We start from the raw sequence: 15,737 nt of genomic DNA on the forward strand, positions 1-15,737 counted from the left end.
ATTAGATATTTGGGAGAAATTCCTCCCTGTGAGGATGATGAGGCTCTGGCAAGGTTGTTCAGAGCAGCTGTGGCTGCCCCACCCCTGGAAGTGTCCAAGGCCAGGTTGGATGAGGCTTGGAGCAACCTGAGATAATTGAATGTGACCCTGCCCATGGCAGGGGGGTGCAACAAAGTGGGCTTTACTGTCCCCTCTAACCCAAATCATTCTGGGATTCTACTATTCACTGAGGATCCATCAGAACCTGCCTCGATCTCCTGTACCTTTTTGATGGGAACATCACCATTATAGGGGGCTTCTATGATTCTCCTGCTTTAAGATAGATTTTAGATACTGGTCTCCAATCCTGTGCTAGACTAGAGGGAATTCAGTCTCATCATGTTCATTGTCACTAATGGGAAAATGAGGTTTGAATGTCCAGAGAGGTGGGATGGGGCATCCGTCCATCATGAAAACAAGGCACTGCAAGAACCCCCTGAACACAACGTCAGGACATCTCACTGTGTTGAGAACTGAGATTTGATCCTAAACTCACTGGGATTAATTGGGATTATCTGGAACAAAAAGGCAGTGGTGGGAAAGCAGCACCTGGAAGGAAAGGCATGGGATTTTGCAGGAACAACTCACAATTGGCCTGCCGACCCAGTCGTAGGCATAGTCAAAGGTGTAGCCTTTCTTTTCAAACAGCTCCGTGAAGATGGTCCGTAGGTAATCATAGTCTGGTCTCTCAAAGAAGTCTAATCGCCGGACATAGCGGAGGTATGTGGCCATCTCCTCTGTCAGAAAAGGGGAAAAAGCAGCAGCTTTTATCCTGAATCTTCCAAATGATGTGTTAAAAACCAATGTCTGGGCTGCTGCCAGCGCAACCTCTGGCTTTTCTTCTACAAGTCATGGTTTTTAGTAACAGTCCTCAATGAAAAACAATTCAAACACTTCTCAAGCAAAGATGGAAGTCCCACCTCTGCTCAAATCTGACTTCCACACCCTGATTTATTCTACACATTTGTATAAAAATAAACAGAGTGAGAAATAAACTCACTGAACCTGACAACAGGCTGCTCACAGGCATTTAGAATGCTGTTGCCCAGAGAAGCGGTGGCTGCCCCATCCCTGAAAGTGTCCCAAGCCATGTTCAATGGGGCTTGGAGCATCCTGGAATAGTGGAAGGTGTCCCATCATGACACTGGCAGTGTGAATATTCAAATCTAGACTAGAGGGGGAGGCTCCAAGGTTAATTTACCCGAAGAGGGTTAATTTACCGACCAGGGTTTGGTGTTAAGCTAATTAATTGCTTTCCTGCATCTGGGTCGCACTTTGCATACACAGAATATTGAGCCCTAGGAACTCATGTCCTGCCTCTTCTCGGCTCTCCCTTGGTTCGTGGCCTTGCCTTCAGCTGACTAAAACAGGAATAGAACTGCTTATTGATACTTAACTTTGTGGCTTGTGGCTTCCATGGAGGTAAAAGAGGGGGAAAAAAAAGTAAAGAAAGAATCCTCTCTTTCAAGTACCTCTGGAAGGTCGAGAACAACCAGTTTCAGGCAAGGAACGGACAGAACTCAGTTCTCTCACGTCCCATCAGCCCAGACCTGAAGAAGCTGTGAGGAGGAGTATTGGCAACAAGATGAGAACAGCCAACCTGATGCTGTTCTGGCTGGAACCAGGTGGTTTTTGGAATGAGACATCTGGGGAATTACAGGGACTTGAGTGAACAATGATCCCGTTCCAGGCTTGCTGCTCCTCATGCTGGGAAAGAGCCGTGTGGCACAACAGCTCCTACAGGAATGGGATTAATTGTGGGTGCTCTCCCTGGTGTCAGGACTTCAGAAACTCCCCAGAAAACCTCCCAAGCCCACTCTGTGGCCAGGGGACCCTGGCGAAGGCATTAACTCTGTACCCTGCTCTCCCGGCTCCAAGGTCTGTTTAACTGGAGATCAGGTGTTCGGCTTGGCTAGAAGCATATTTCAGTAACACTCTCCTTAAAACTGCTCCCAGAGGTGGAATTCATGGACAGACACACCAGCCCATCTTCCAAGCTGGCCACCTACACCTGGAAAACCCATAAAACATTCCATTTGGAAAAGAATTAACTTGGTAGCTTCAACACGGTCATTTGGGGGAGGGAAAATAATGAAGAGCTCGTTTGGAAGGAAACTAAGAAATAAAGCAGGCACACAAGGCCCTTGAGCACTGTTCAGCCTCCTTGATGAGAAGAGTTTTGTTCCTTTTGAGACCTCAGGCCCTGCTAATTTATAGTAGCAGCTCCAGTTGTTTGCCAGCTTGAGAAACAATATGATGGATACACGTCATCCAATACTTTCTGACGGAGGAGTGCAGGCCCATCCTATTTAACAAGGTATGGCCACCTCCAGCTGCACTCCCACAATCCCATCAGGGCTTTACCTGGAAAGTTCTCACAGAGAACTTCAACCGGAGTGTTTCTCTTTGTGTCCCCAATCTTCTGATATCTCTCTTTTAAGGTGTCAGCCTGCAGCGCACAAAGACAAAACAGTAGTGGAGAAAGAGTTCAACCATGTGAGAAAGGACATGCTGTATGGGAAGAAAAACAAGGTATTTAATAACTATTCTGGGTGACATCAGGAGATGCTACTTGTAACTGAACTGTGTCCTGGACTACACCAGTAGGAATATTTCACAGGCTATTGGCACAGAACATCCAAGGATGTTCAAAACATCTTTGTTCATGAAAGGCAGGACCCTTATTAGTGTCTTACAGGGCTCATTTCTCACAGCCCAGTCCTGAGGACTGTACAGGGACGGTTTCATGGGAGAAGGAAATAAAGGTGCATGAACTGTGATGGCACATCAGGACCTTCCCAGGTTTAGGGCCATTGAGTGCCTTCACAAACAACAGCAAAACAGACCCATTACACAGCAATTTGGGTTTTCCTCTGTGCAATAGGATGTTACCACATTGACAGGGACTCTACATCAGTCACACTTTTCCCAAATCCCAGATTGCTCCCACACAGCCTTTCCTTTCGCCCCCAAACCGTTCATCACTCAGCACTGGCTTAATATTTGGTCAACAAGGAAATGAAATCACTTGCAGTTGGATTTCCCACCTAAATCAACCTGAGGCAGAGCACTCTGCTCCAGTTGACACCCTAAAGGTGGGGTTTCTGCCTCCATTTCAAAATACGTCAATTCGACCCGGTAGCAGCATAATTAGCACCGTAGATATTCTCTGCAGATACAGCCCTGACAGTACACACCAAAAGTGTAAGCCTAGGAAACCTAGAAGGGCAAAGATGCCACATTCTAAATCCAGCTGGAGAGTCTGTGCTCGCCCTGGAATTCAAAAAGGAATCAACTAACTCTTACCAAGTTCAGCACTGAACTGAGGAACTTTTGTAGAACCTTGTATAAACTTGGAATTATTTTAGAATAATTTACAGGATTAACTTAAAGCAGGTAAGTTCAACTAAACCTGAAAGAAAAGATGTACCAGAATAACACACTTACAGAGAGGCATGGACATAAAATTAGAGAGAGTATGATTTCTTTCACAATCCCTTTCGTGCTTGAAAAACCTTTCTTTGCTTTTATGAGCTGCTGCTGACATTTCTGGCATGTGCCTGATGAGGCTGAGCTGAGACTAACTCTGGATAGGTGGTGAAAAACAGCTGAACAAGGTCTATCAACCCTACTGGGTCTATACCCACTGACCATTGCCGAACTCTGCCAAGCAGCTCCTGAACCCAAAGCCTTGTCTCCTTTTTCCAACAAGAGCTTCTTGTCTTCCCTGATAAACACAACCTGATCAGTCCCTTCACTCCCTTCAATTCCAAAGTTGAACACAGTAGCTTAATCATCAGGGAGGTGATGGAGAAGTGAAAATGCAGCTTCCAGCAGCTCTGGAGCCAGCAAATGACTTACTCCTTGTTAGCTCAGCTGATGGATGTTGGCGGCAGTCGGCAACACTATTACTTGCAGCTCTCCACATTGTACACAGCATCTCATAAACTCCCCAGCACTGAGTGTCCAGTGTCTCTGGAGGGAAGCCAAGTCCAATACTTGTGCCAGGAAACCAGTTTTTCAAGATGAAGTCCATCTGTGCATCTAAACGCATCAAACTGCTCCCATTATAAACACGGATCACAGATGCAGCTGGGAGATTGTGCTGCCGTAACTGGAATTTCATAAACAATCACTGTGTCCCAGTCATGCTCCAGTTCGGGGCAGCTTCCAATCACAGCTCTCTCACTGCTGTCCCTGTCTCTCTGTTCAACCTTCTCTCTAAAATTGTACCAATTTGGCAACTTGAAGTGCCAGGTACTGTATTTCTACCTTAAAATCTTCCCTACAGCTAAACTTAATGCCTCAGTGTTAGGCTTCAAGGACACAAAGGAGAGGACAGACAACATTTCTGATTGGATTTTGCCAATGTTTCCCCAGTGGATTCTCCTTTGGGCAGAGACTAGCCAAAGTTTTAAAGGACAAAACATAAAGCTCAAACCTACCTTCAATCCTTGCCAGGGCAGGCTGCCTCGGAGGAAATACATGAACATATGGCCAAGGGCTTCCAAGTCATCTCGACGACTTTGCTCTAAAAGAGAAGAGATGACAAATTATTGCTGCAGAAGCAGAAATGGCTCTGAGATCTCAGCAGCAGCCACACCTGTATTTGAGATAAAGGTACCACAGGGATGTTCACTCACTGTGTGCAGCTCAGATCTTGTGCAAAACCAGAAGCTGTTTAAGAAAGCCAGAATATGTATAAAATCAGCCAGAAGCCATGAGATAACATAGGAACTGCACAACATACATCCCAACCTGAGGTAGAACAGAAAACTCTTAATTGCAGAGAAATGAAGCAGTGCCCCAATTCTTTTCTTGTCTGCTAGTGTCAATGGTGCCATTGTGGTGCTGGATCATTTCCTCTGGACTAAATGGGAATGGGATACTCACAACCAGCTGCAGGGATCTACCCTTACACAGTGCCAACCCTTCCCAATTGCCTCTGCTGTTCATCAGAGCAGATCAAAAACAGCTCCTTCCAGCACGGTGGAACACTTGCTGCTGCTGCCATCCTGATGACATAATTATAAATAAAGAGGGGGGGAAAAAGGGGCAGGGAGCCAAAGGAAAAAGTATCCTAAAACAAGTGGCCAAAATGTATCCAAAACCCCAGGAGAGGACAGAAGAGAACAACAGATGTGGAGGCAACACTGGGCTGGGCTGAGCTGCATTCTTGGGTTCACTGAGCTCGAGGACTCATTTGGTGCAACCTCCCCACCTTTGAACCCCACCTGCTCCAAACAACATGCTCCAGGATCCAGAGCAGATCCAGCCCACGACACTGTGGCCACTTAGCCCGCAGGAGATGCTGGGAGTGGGAACACTTGGGAGAAGGGAACTGAAATGACAGTTCCTGCAGTTATCTCGATAAAAAGGAGAAAAAAAGAGGATGCCCTGGGTAATTTAGTGCAGTGATGCAGATGGACTTCCAGGAAGACGGTTGAGTGCACTTGTCTCTCAGAAAAACTGCAGTCAGACTCCTGAGTGTGAAATGTGAAAGGACTGATTCCACCTGGGCTGGTCTGACCAGCGAAGCATCAGCTCCTCACAACCCCACAGGGCAGGGACAGCCCCCTCACATACACCCCCAGAACTGATTTGGACCCTTCCCCTCCATGAGGCATGGTGCAAGCTGAAATCCTGTGGGAAATGGGTCCTAAGGAAGGCACACGGTGCACTTCAAACACAAAACAGACCTTCCCTCCACATTGCCTGCACCAGCCGCTTCCCAGCCTTCGCTCACTGAGCCCTCTCGTTCCTCCATCCCTGCCTGACTCTTTACTCTCCAAAATTAGAAGCTAGGCTCATCCCTCCTTACTCCCCAAAGAGAGTGAGCTCTCCAAGTGGGAGCTAACATGCTAGGAGGCCTCCTAGAGAATATTCCATTATCTCACTGCTTGTATGAATTTAAGAGAATATAAACATTTATTAAGTTTTTGGGTTTTTTGCCTTTCAGCCAGAGAAATGTAATCTTCTGGTAGGAAAGAAAGCAGCGAGCAGAGGAGATGACAGCCAGGTTTAAAGTTATTTAAATCATTCATTTTCTCCAACAAATTACTAGGTCAGGAAGCATCCAGCTCTAACACCTGGACTGGAAGGTATTGAGACAGTGCTGTGCTATAAAAATCTATTTGTCTATCATCCAGTGCAGCAATCACCGCCTGCCTGCTTGTCTTTTATCAGTGCAGGGCTGCTCCCAGTTATTTAGTTCCTAATAAAAACTGTAATTATGAGGCTTCCAACATTTCAGCTGGCTCAATTCCTCAAAAGAGGGGAGAAAAAAAAAGCCACACAACGGTAAACGGTATTGGGAGGTTCACAAATAGCTTCAAGGGCGCAAGAGAGCTGAGCCAAGATGCTATGGGAGGTCTACAGGATTCAAACGGCAAGCTGTAATGTGTCCAGGAAAGGGACTGGAGCTGGAGAAGGGGCTGGAGCACGAGGAGCAGCTGAGGAAGCTGGGGAGGCTCAGCCTGGCGAAAAGGAGGCTTAGGAAGGACCTTCTGGCTCTGCACAACTCCCTGACAGGAGGGAGCAGCTGGGGGAGGGTTGGGCTCTGCTCCCAGGGAGCAAAGGACAGGACAAGAGGAAACAGCCTCAAGCAACACCAGGGAAGGTTTAGGTTGGCTATTAGAGAAAATAATTCACTGAAAGGGTTGTCAAGGATTGAACAGGCTGCTCAGGGCAGTGGTGGAGTCACTACACCTGAAAGTGTTCAAAAGATGTGTGAATGTGGCACTTGGGGACATGGTTTAACGGTGAACATGGCAGTGCTGGTCAACTGTTGGACTCAATGACCTTGGAGAGCTTTCCCAGCCTAAAGCACACTCTGTAAGCTCCCTCCAGGCAGACAAACCTTTGCCAAGGTGTGTGTTGATGGACATGTATCTCGCTGTTCCAGTGAGACTCTTGTGCTCCCTGTAGGGAATGTGTTTTTTGGTTTCCGGGTCGATGTACTCCTTGGCCAATCCAAAGTCTATGATGTGAATGACGTGCTCCTTCTTATTGCCCTGCCGGCCAATGAGGAAGTTCTCCGGCTTGACATCCCGGTAGATGAGGTTCTTGGAATGCACGTACTCCATCCGAGAGATCTGCAAAACCACGAGGGAAACGTTACTTGTGAGCAGAGCTCCGGCTCCCAGCAGAGCTGGAAGAGGAATTTGTCATCCCCTCCTTTCCAAGGCTATCATGCTGCGCTCCCTGCTTTATTCCCACGGAAATGGCAAAGGCTGTTTCTGAGGCGTTACCACTGGGATGCAGCTCTTGGCAGGATGCCACGGGGAGCTGCAGCAGCCTTTTTGTATTGATTTTAAACATACTAAACCGGTTACCAAGAGCTCTTCCCTTGCCCACCGCCTTCCCCTGTTGCTCTGTCTTACCACCTTCCTCCCTCGACCCATATGGTGTCTTAGACATGCCAGATTCTTCATGGAGGGGGATTTTTGGGCAGGCAGAAGCTTTACGATCTTCAAAGCTGACTAAAATAATAATTAATCTCATTGCTGTCAACTAGGAATAGCTGGAGTATTTTTCAGCTTTTGACTAACGTTTTTCTGGAAGTTTGACTGAACAGGAAGGTGAAAGGGCAGAAACCCCATTTCTGAGGTGGTGGAGTGCCTCTAACAACACGCCTTATTCAGAAGTTCACCATTAAAATTGCTTTTAAACGCAAACATTGCAGGTAATGTTTGAACAGGCTGCCAAGCAGTTCTCCTTTGGGTCCTGAACTTAGGACATCATTCCAACTGGAAATAATTCCCAATTTCACTTCATTTATTACCTTTAATTGCCTTTTTATGTTTCAAATGAACACACACAAACCCCCATTTATGGCTGTCCTGGCTGCAGCTGCCCTGCAATGCCAGAGGGCACAGTGGCTTAAACAAGATGCTTCTTTGGAAAGGCTACTGGGATTGACCCAGATGTTTGTGGGCTGGCAATGTTATGAAACCTATGCAAAGCTCCACCAACTCCCAGTTTTGCACTAACGAGCCTCAGTCCCCAGAGGTCACTGCCACACCATTGTGAGGGACATCCAGGGTGAGGGCCACCAGCTGGTCACCCCCACTGGGTGGATTCTGGTGGGAAAGCTCAGCAGGCTGGAGTCTCTGGGTCACAAAGCCGGGTCACTCTCCCCCTACCAAGCAGCCAGGACCCCCTGTCAGCCTTTCCAACCCCTCTGCTCACTCTTTGGGCTGGCAGACCCTGACTGCTCCTTCATTTCTCACTGAATCCAGACACATTCCCAGCTGGCAAACTGAGACCACTCTTAATCTTTACAGATCTTGGACCCACACCTGGTTTTAAAAGTCCACATGCATGTGATCCTTCATCACACTCCCAGGCCCTGACCATGCACCTTATTTTAAAGGAAAATCTGCTGCATTTCCACCTCTCGGAAAGAAGGGGTAGGCAGGAGGGGGCAGCCCTCCTTATAAAATAAACAGCTGTATAGGGAGGGCAGCAGACAGGAAAAAATTTGCTGCAGGTGAATCAGGCTTAAAAACCAGAATTTGCTCAAAGACTCTTCAAAGAAGGGAACTGCACGTGCTGCCTGCCCTCCCTCCCCTCAGTGCAGTGATTGATTCCAATGTGCCGAGAAAATGGGTTTCACGGCTAACAGCCATTATTTCCGATCAATTACAGGCTGGTGCAGAGCAGAGCAGATGCTCTTCAGTCATTCTTCACACTTTGAATCACCTACAGGACACAGCAGCAGGTTGTGAGACAAAAAGCCACGTTGGGAGGCAATTCAAATGAAGATGCAACCCTTGAAAGTGGAACAAAGAGCTTCCTTGCCTCTCCGCACACAACAAGCTTCCAAGCGGAGCCTGACTGGCTCATTTGATTTGTTCCTGCTACCAGAGCAGCTCAGTTTTTGAAATCCCAACAGCAATTAGAGAACCTGAAAAGGGCCCATTTTTTTTCTTCTTTAAAAACTCTCTGGCAGGTTGCAGCAGGCAGGACAACAACCTGGACAGCTGAGGTGTTCGATGAGCCAATATGCTCCAGCAGCACTCAAGGGTACTTATTTTCCTGCCTTTTTTCCTCCCATCTGCCTTTTTTGCTTCCACCACACACACACAGCTGCTGTGGGGTCTTTCATATTCCTTCTTTACTTCCACCTGCCAGGACGCTTCATGCTGGAGAGCTTTGCTCAGTCACGGCAGCTGAAAGACGCTCCCCCAGTCAAAAAGATGTTTCCTGGAGTAGCTTCCATGCTTTATTCACGCTGACAAGACACTCTCCCTGCTCGTGGCTGCTGTGACGTGGAGTGTCTGGGCTGCATTTCCCTTCCAGACTCTGCCTGAGCACACACAAGCAGCGGTGCTGCTGCACAACCTCGGCATCAAACCCATCGCATGGCTGAAGGAGAGGAAAGTGGAGTTCCCACTCCAGAAATGTGCTGGATGCAGAGGCGCAGTGCCTACTCTTTTGGGTTTGAACTACAGGTTCAAACACACTGAGTTCATTCTTTCAGGGGCAGAGAAACCACTCGGGGAACTGGGACTAACTTGGAATTGCTCTAACACTGGAAAAACAGCAAGCACGGGAGCACTAGGGTAGATGGAAGACTGAATTACAGAGGGATTTCCATGGCCACAGCCGACTGAGTCCATCCTTGGAGCCAAGAATCTCTATTTCAGATGTCAGAGAAACCCTTAGGAGGGGGAAGAATCCTTTGGCACACAGCAGGACCCCTGTGCTGCAGTGGAGAAATGAGAGGATATTGTGACATTTAGCAGGTGCCAAAGGAACCCGTGCTTTCATTTGCCTTCCTCCTGCCAAGGCAGCAAGTGTAACAAACCCTCTTCTCCCTGAAAGGTAACTCTTAACAGGCTGATCTTGACAGCAGTTCCATCTCTACACCTTCCTGATAAATTTGAGCCCTTCTTCCACACATCACCTGCTTAAATATAGATTAGATCAGCAGAGAATGAAATTAATCTTGTTCAGAGACAATTTTGATGGTCACAGGTAGAAAAACATCTTGCCATAACTTGGTCCAGATCACATCCAGAGTACTTTTCCAGTGCCTGGTGGCACAACAGAGCTTGTTGTAAACTGTCAGTGAGCATCATACAGGCTGGACCTGGCCAAGAGTGAAAAACAGATGCCTGAATTGAAGAACATTCTCCCACGATTTATGGGCTGCAGGGGCTGAGATAGTGACCACATTTTAATTGCCAGGCTTGACTTTGTTCAGGAGTTTCATCCACTGGATCTGATCTACTGGATGTCTTCAGCTGCATGAGGAGTACAGAGGAAGCAGATAGAGTCTGAACAATTCCCAAACAGGCTGTCTTTCTTAAAGACTCATTGTCATCCAGTCTTCTCTCACCCTCAGCCAGGAGAGCCTTCCTGATGTAAAACTATGTTTGAATTTTCCTGTAATCTCACATGGCACTTCTTAAGAGACACTGCCCTTGTTTTCCCTAGAGAAACTTCTCTTTCTTCTAACATCTGTAAAGGATCCACCGTCAGTCCCGAGACGCTGCAACCTGTCAAGCTCATTCACACCACGCAAGCAGAAATACGTATTAAAAAATATCTTTCCAGGATGTCTCTGGTTAAAAATTGACCAGGGGACTGGATGCTCCTACAGACATGGGGATCATCCTAAGTATGAGGAGAAAGATCAGGTTGCCCATGGTTAGAACTACAGCAGCTTAAGCAGACTCAGCTGGTCAGAAGCAAGAACAAAACATAATTCTTGGATGTGAACCCAAGGAGTTTGAGAGTCCAGCTTTCCTTTCTGATGTGTCTCACGCTGGAGCGTGACACAGTGACTGCAATCACTTAGTGTGGGAGAAAGACAATTTCCCCATAAGCCTTGTGGCTGGAGCAAAGGGTTTTCATTTCCTTTGAGCAGTAAGTGCCAGATCCTTTGGAAAACATTTCTCCCAGGGCCAGGTGATGGGGCACACCTGAGGATGCTGAATCTTAAATGCTGTCTCCTTAAATGTGCACACTTCCAAGCTGGCAACACATGTAACCTCCCGGAGGAGGCTGAGAAGGCCCTACAACATCTCCCCATGGCCAAAGGAGCATCTAATCCTTTGAGAGAACATCAGCTCCTCCATTTCTGACTGTTTTTGCTGTCCCCCTGCATCAGCCTCAGCATGTGTTCTCCAACTGGCACCAATGCTCTGGCGAGCTGCAGCCTGGCCACAAGATAACAGGTGATGCCAGTGAAGAACATCCAAGCCCAGAGCTGAGCTGCAGCCCCAGGACTCAGCAAAAGGCAGCAGCCATGGCTGTGACAGTTCTGGTTTCTGCAGTAGTTCCTTGGGAATGAATTTAAATCTTTATATTTTCCCTCCAAAGGTCACACAAGCCATATCTGAGGCTTTGCCAGCTGTTGCCACTTGATTTAATCAAAGCCAATACTATAAATTGGTTTTCCATTGCTAAAGAAACATTCAAAACCAAGAGAACTTGACTGCTTTGCTGTGGGAGGCCTCAGTTCCAGGCAGGTGCTGTTCAAACTTCTGCAGTTCTGATTTCAGTTTTCCATTTAAGATTCTGCTGTGTCAAGCTTCAGTTTATGTGGAAAGGATGATTGTCTTCTTCATGCCTTACATCTCCTCTTCCCTACCATGCTTCTATCTGTGGATTTTTATTGTGAATATACAATCCCAACTCTGCTGTGGAGTATCTGGGTGATCCATATCCAAGATCTGGATATCTGCAGATATTTAGATACTTGGGAATCTGCAAATCAGTCTGAAAACCAAAAAGGCCAAACTGACTGGCTGGTCTCACCGACTTGTGGAAGTTTCTGCACCACATTTAGTATGTTCAGCTTTCACGTTCACTTTTAACACAGATCCAGATCCAAGCCTGGATCCCTTCCAGCTTGATTTCCTTTCCTTTTCAGGAACATTAAAGGCTCAGTGATGTTGCCCGTATAACTACTATATTCCAAGTGTCAGTAACTTAAACACATTTGATTGACCAAATTTTTGACAAATTTGACCAAGGCAGAGCCCTCAAATGTTGGTATTTTGGCTAAGGAGGGCTCAGCTCCCATTGCCCTGTGAGGTTTCAGTTTATGGGCAGCGCAGTAGCACCAAACCAGCAGAACTGGTAGGAGTGTGGGAGGGTGCTATGCTCTGTGTGTCCCACGGAGCAGATGAGAAATGAGATGTTCCTGGGATGTCCAAACAGAGGGAGGGAGCTGGGACAGGTACCGGGGCAGGGGCATGTAGGGAACGTGGGACGCAAGTCCAAAGGAATCCAGCTTCACTGGTTCTGCTGTGCAGGGAGCCAGTTTCTCATAAGCATAATTTGACCTTCCCTTTCATAGGCAGGAGTCCTTCTCACCCCTGAGAAGATTTCTTTTGTAAGAAAGATGGACAAGGGACTGGAGGGACAGGACAAGGGGACATTGCTTCCTGCTGCCAGAACACAGGGTTAGATGGGATACTGGGAAGCATGTGAGGACAGTGAGGCCCTGGCACAGGTTTCCCAGAGAAGTTGTGGCTGCCCCATGCCTGGAAATGTTCAAGGCCAGGTTGGACATGCCTGAACACCCTGGTCTAGTGGAAGGTGTCTCTGCCCATGGCAGGGAGGGTGGGATTAGATCTTTGAAGGTTCCTTCCAACTCAAACCACCCAGTGATTCTATGATGGAAGAAGATTCTCTCAGCCCTGAACCTTGCACTGTGCTGACCCTAGGATGGATGGACACCCCAGGAGAGCCCCAGGGCAGGGCCCTGCCCATCACTCACCAGCTGAATGGCAATCATTAACACAGTCTTCAGAGTGAACGTCCTGTCACAGAGGTCAAACAGATCTTCCAAGCTCGGACCAAGCAGTTCCAATACCATGGCGTTGTATTTTCCACACGGTCCAAAGTAATACACTTGGGGGAGCCCTTCAGCTGGAAGAACAGGAAAAGAACTGGAATCAGTCAATGGGACAAAGTTAATTCCCCTCCCCTTGTGTGCACACCTTTGGTTAGGCAGAGTTTTATTGTCACTTCTTGGGTATTCTCTTTGATGCTGCCCAGGAAGGAGGTAAGTTCGAGCACAAACTGTGACTGAACCAAAGGCCAAACCAGTGCAGGCTCTGCTCAGCTACACCCTTGGACAGAAAAATGGATTTCAGAGCAATTAACAAAACCACCTGAAAGTATTGAGCTTTGGCAGCTTAAAGGCTTGGATTTAGGGAACAAGACATGGAGTTCCCTATGTTCCACTAAACTCCAGGCAGAGAACAGCCCCAGATGTGGGCTGGCACTTGTTGGAGCAATTAGGAAGATGACAGTCCTTGGCGAAAATGAAGCATGGCTAAAAAAGGGCTGCTTTGTCACCAGAGATAACACCCAGCCCTTGTTTTTCAGCACAACCTTACCCAAATTTACATTCACTAAAAAGGAAAGAAACCTTTTCCTTTAAAATAGGGAAAAGTTTTAAATATTGACCAATCACCACACAAAAATAGGTGATCATGGTCATTAGCATAAGTGCACACACACAACTATCAACATCAAACTGCTAGGAGCCAAAGCCCATCTTCCCACCCAACAGACTGCTCTGTGGGAGTACAGTGTTGATACTCAGCTGGCAGGGGATTTTGGGTGGATTAGCTTTCTGGAAGGGGAAAAACCAGCCTTAATGTTGGAAGACTCATGGAGCTGCACAGCACTCCTAGAATTACCTCTGAGTCAAAAAGGAAACCACAGCAGCCCATACAGGAGGAATTTAGTGCAGGCCCAACTGCTCATTTTGCTAATCAGCACCTGCACCAGTGTTATAAATGCATATTATAAAGTTGGCTTTTCACACAATGTGTGCTATAGGATTAATAACATTGTGGTAAGGATATAAGTTTTTATGTCTACTGTTAATAAAGAAAACTAGGCAGAGTGGTAATAGTCGATATAGTATGCTTAAACTGTTTGGCCAGGATAACACCCAGTGAACATGGAAAGAAGACCCTGCTATTGAGATGCCAACTATCAGCATCTACCATCTGAAGAAAGTATGGACCAAGGCCCAAACTGGAGGTGATAATGAACACACAGACAAGAAACACGCATGCTCTAAAAAGGCAGACCCAAGGAGGGACCATGGAAAACAGTTCCTGGAATATGGAAACTAGTTTATGGAAAAATATGAATATTCAACAAACTGACGCAATAGAAAGGGTATTTAAAGAATGACTCTGATATAGCAGTGTGAGGACTTGGCTCAATGCCAAGTCACCCAGCTGGTCGCACTTTGCTTTTTTATCTCCTGATTGTCTTATTTTTTTTATTAAATCTACTTCTTAAAATTTACATAGAAAGTGAACCTCGTTTTTCACAACCGGCACTCGGCGTCCCAGTGCCAGCGCCAAGCTGGGTAACATATTTAAATATCCATGTATTTCTTGTCTACACCTCATAAGCTGCTCCAAAACAGAACGGAAAGGTTTTGTTTTGAAATATAGGGCTTTGTCTTACGTCAAAACAAAACATTTGCTTGAATGCCCAAAGACATGATGTCCTGCTATTCAGTGTAAAGGCTGAGCACGGGGAGCACTGCTATGTGTGCAGCCTTTTTTCCCACAGAGATCCTTAAATTATAGTGCATGGGATCTGAAAGCACCATGATTATTAATTCTATTGCATGTTTTAAACCAGTGCAGGCACACACCTGAATTTGCATAAGTGATCAACGTTAGATATAGCAAAACACTTGACTAATTAGGCACACAGTTTGGTGTCGGCTCCGTGAGGTGCTCAGGCAGTGAAACATTTCAGGCTGGAGCATGTCAGCAACACAAGTGCATGTCCTACTCCAGATTTAGGGAAGCTCCCTTAATCCACCCCCATGGCACTGGGAACTCTGCAACCTGCCAACAACAAATGCAGCACCTAGATCACTAAAGCTTAAATATCACAGAACTTGTGCTCCCAAGTAATGCTCCAAAAGAACAAAACCCAGTTTGACAAAGATTACCTGAGGAGGGTTTTAATCTCATTAATTCACATGCTCAGGGAATCTGTCATCAGGATGCATTAACGGGATATTGCAGAGTATTGCAGGAATTCCCTGTCTAACCAGTGTTTTCTGTCCCATGGAAAACATTGACCCAAACTGGGTTTGGGAGGCTGCTGCTCCTAACAGAGCTCCATGCTTCAGGAAGCAGTAACACTCATTAAATCCTCTAACAAGACAGGATGGTTTGATGCAGAAGCAATTCAGAAAGCCAAACAATGACGGGATATGATCCAGGCAGCTCCAAGATGCTTTCAAATATCCCCAAATCAACACAAATGGCAATTTAATGTCATCAGCTTAGTGCTGAAGGCTGGAATAATTGCAACAGGTCTTGAAGTGACTCAGGGTGAGCCACTGTGTTTTCAGTAAAGTCTGATGAGGACTCACCTACAAAATCACCTCTAACACCAAGATCAGCATCTCTGTTTTTTAGAGAATAATAGAATAATAATAGAGAATAAGAGAGCAACAGAATATTTTATGCACAGTTTAAACCTGAGCCCATTATAGATTCTAGACACAGACAGACAATAAGTACCTCTACCACAATTCCTACAAGTCTCAAATAGTGGAACTGAGGAAAGAATTAGGATTAGGATTCGGCTAACTAAGGTATGCAGGAGAACAAAATTGCAGAAAGGCTCTTAAGGAAGGTGAAGGATCCTGTTCCCAGACCCGTGGAAGATGAGAACACTTATAGCTT

General features: G+C 46.5%; 1 protein-coding gene across 3 annotated transcripts in view; it reads right to left on the reverse strand.

The window, feature by feature from the left end:
• Positions 1–15,737, reverse strand: part of CSNK1G1 (casein kinase 1 gamma 1) — a 102,983-nt gene that overhangs the window by 18,367 nt on the left and 68,879 nt on the right. For all 3 annotated transcript variants that reach the window (XM_066196677.1, XM_066196676.1, XM_066196678.1), the window contains 5 exons: positions 12,776–12,927; positions 6,899–7,133; positions 4,485–4,570; positions 2,404–2,488; positions 628–776 (listed from right to left, as the gene is read on the reverse strand). In XM_066196677.1, the coding sequence (XP_066052774.1) occupies positions 628–776; positions 2,404–2,488; positions 4,485–4,570; positions 6,899–7,133; positions 12,776–12,927 (707 nt within the window). The remainder of the gene's footprint in view (positions 1–627; positions 777–2,403; positions 2,489–4,484; positions 4,571–6,898; positions 7,134–12,775; positions 12,928–15,737) is intronic.

Source organism: Chamaea fasciata, unplaced genomic scaffold, assembly GCF_029207755.1.
Source record: "Chamaea fasciata isolate MVZ Bird 193981 ecotype frontalis unplaced genomic scaffold, bChaFas1.0.hap1 SCAF_14, whole genome shotgun sequence".
Lineage (NCBI taxonomy): Eukaryota > Metazoa > Chordata > Aves > Passeriformes > Sylviidae > Chamaea > Chamaea fasciata.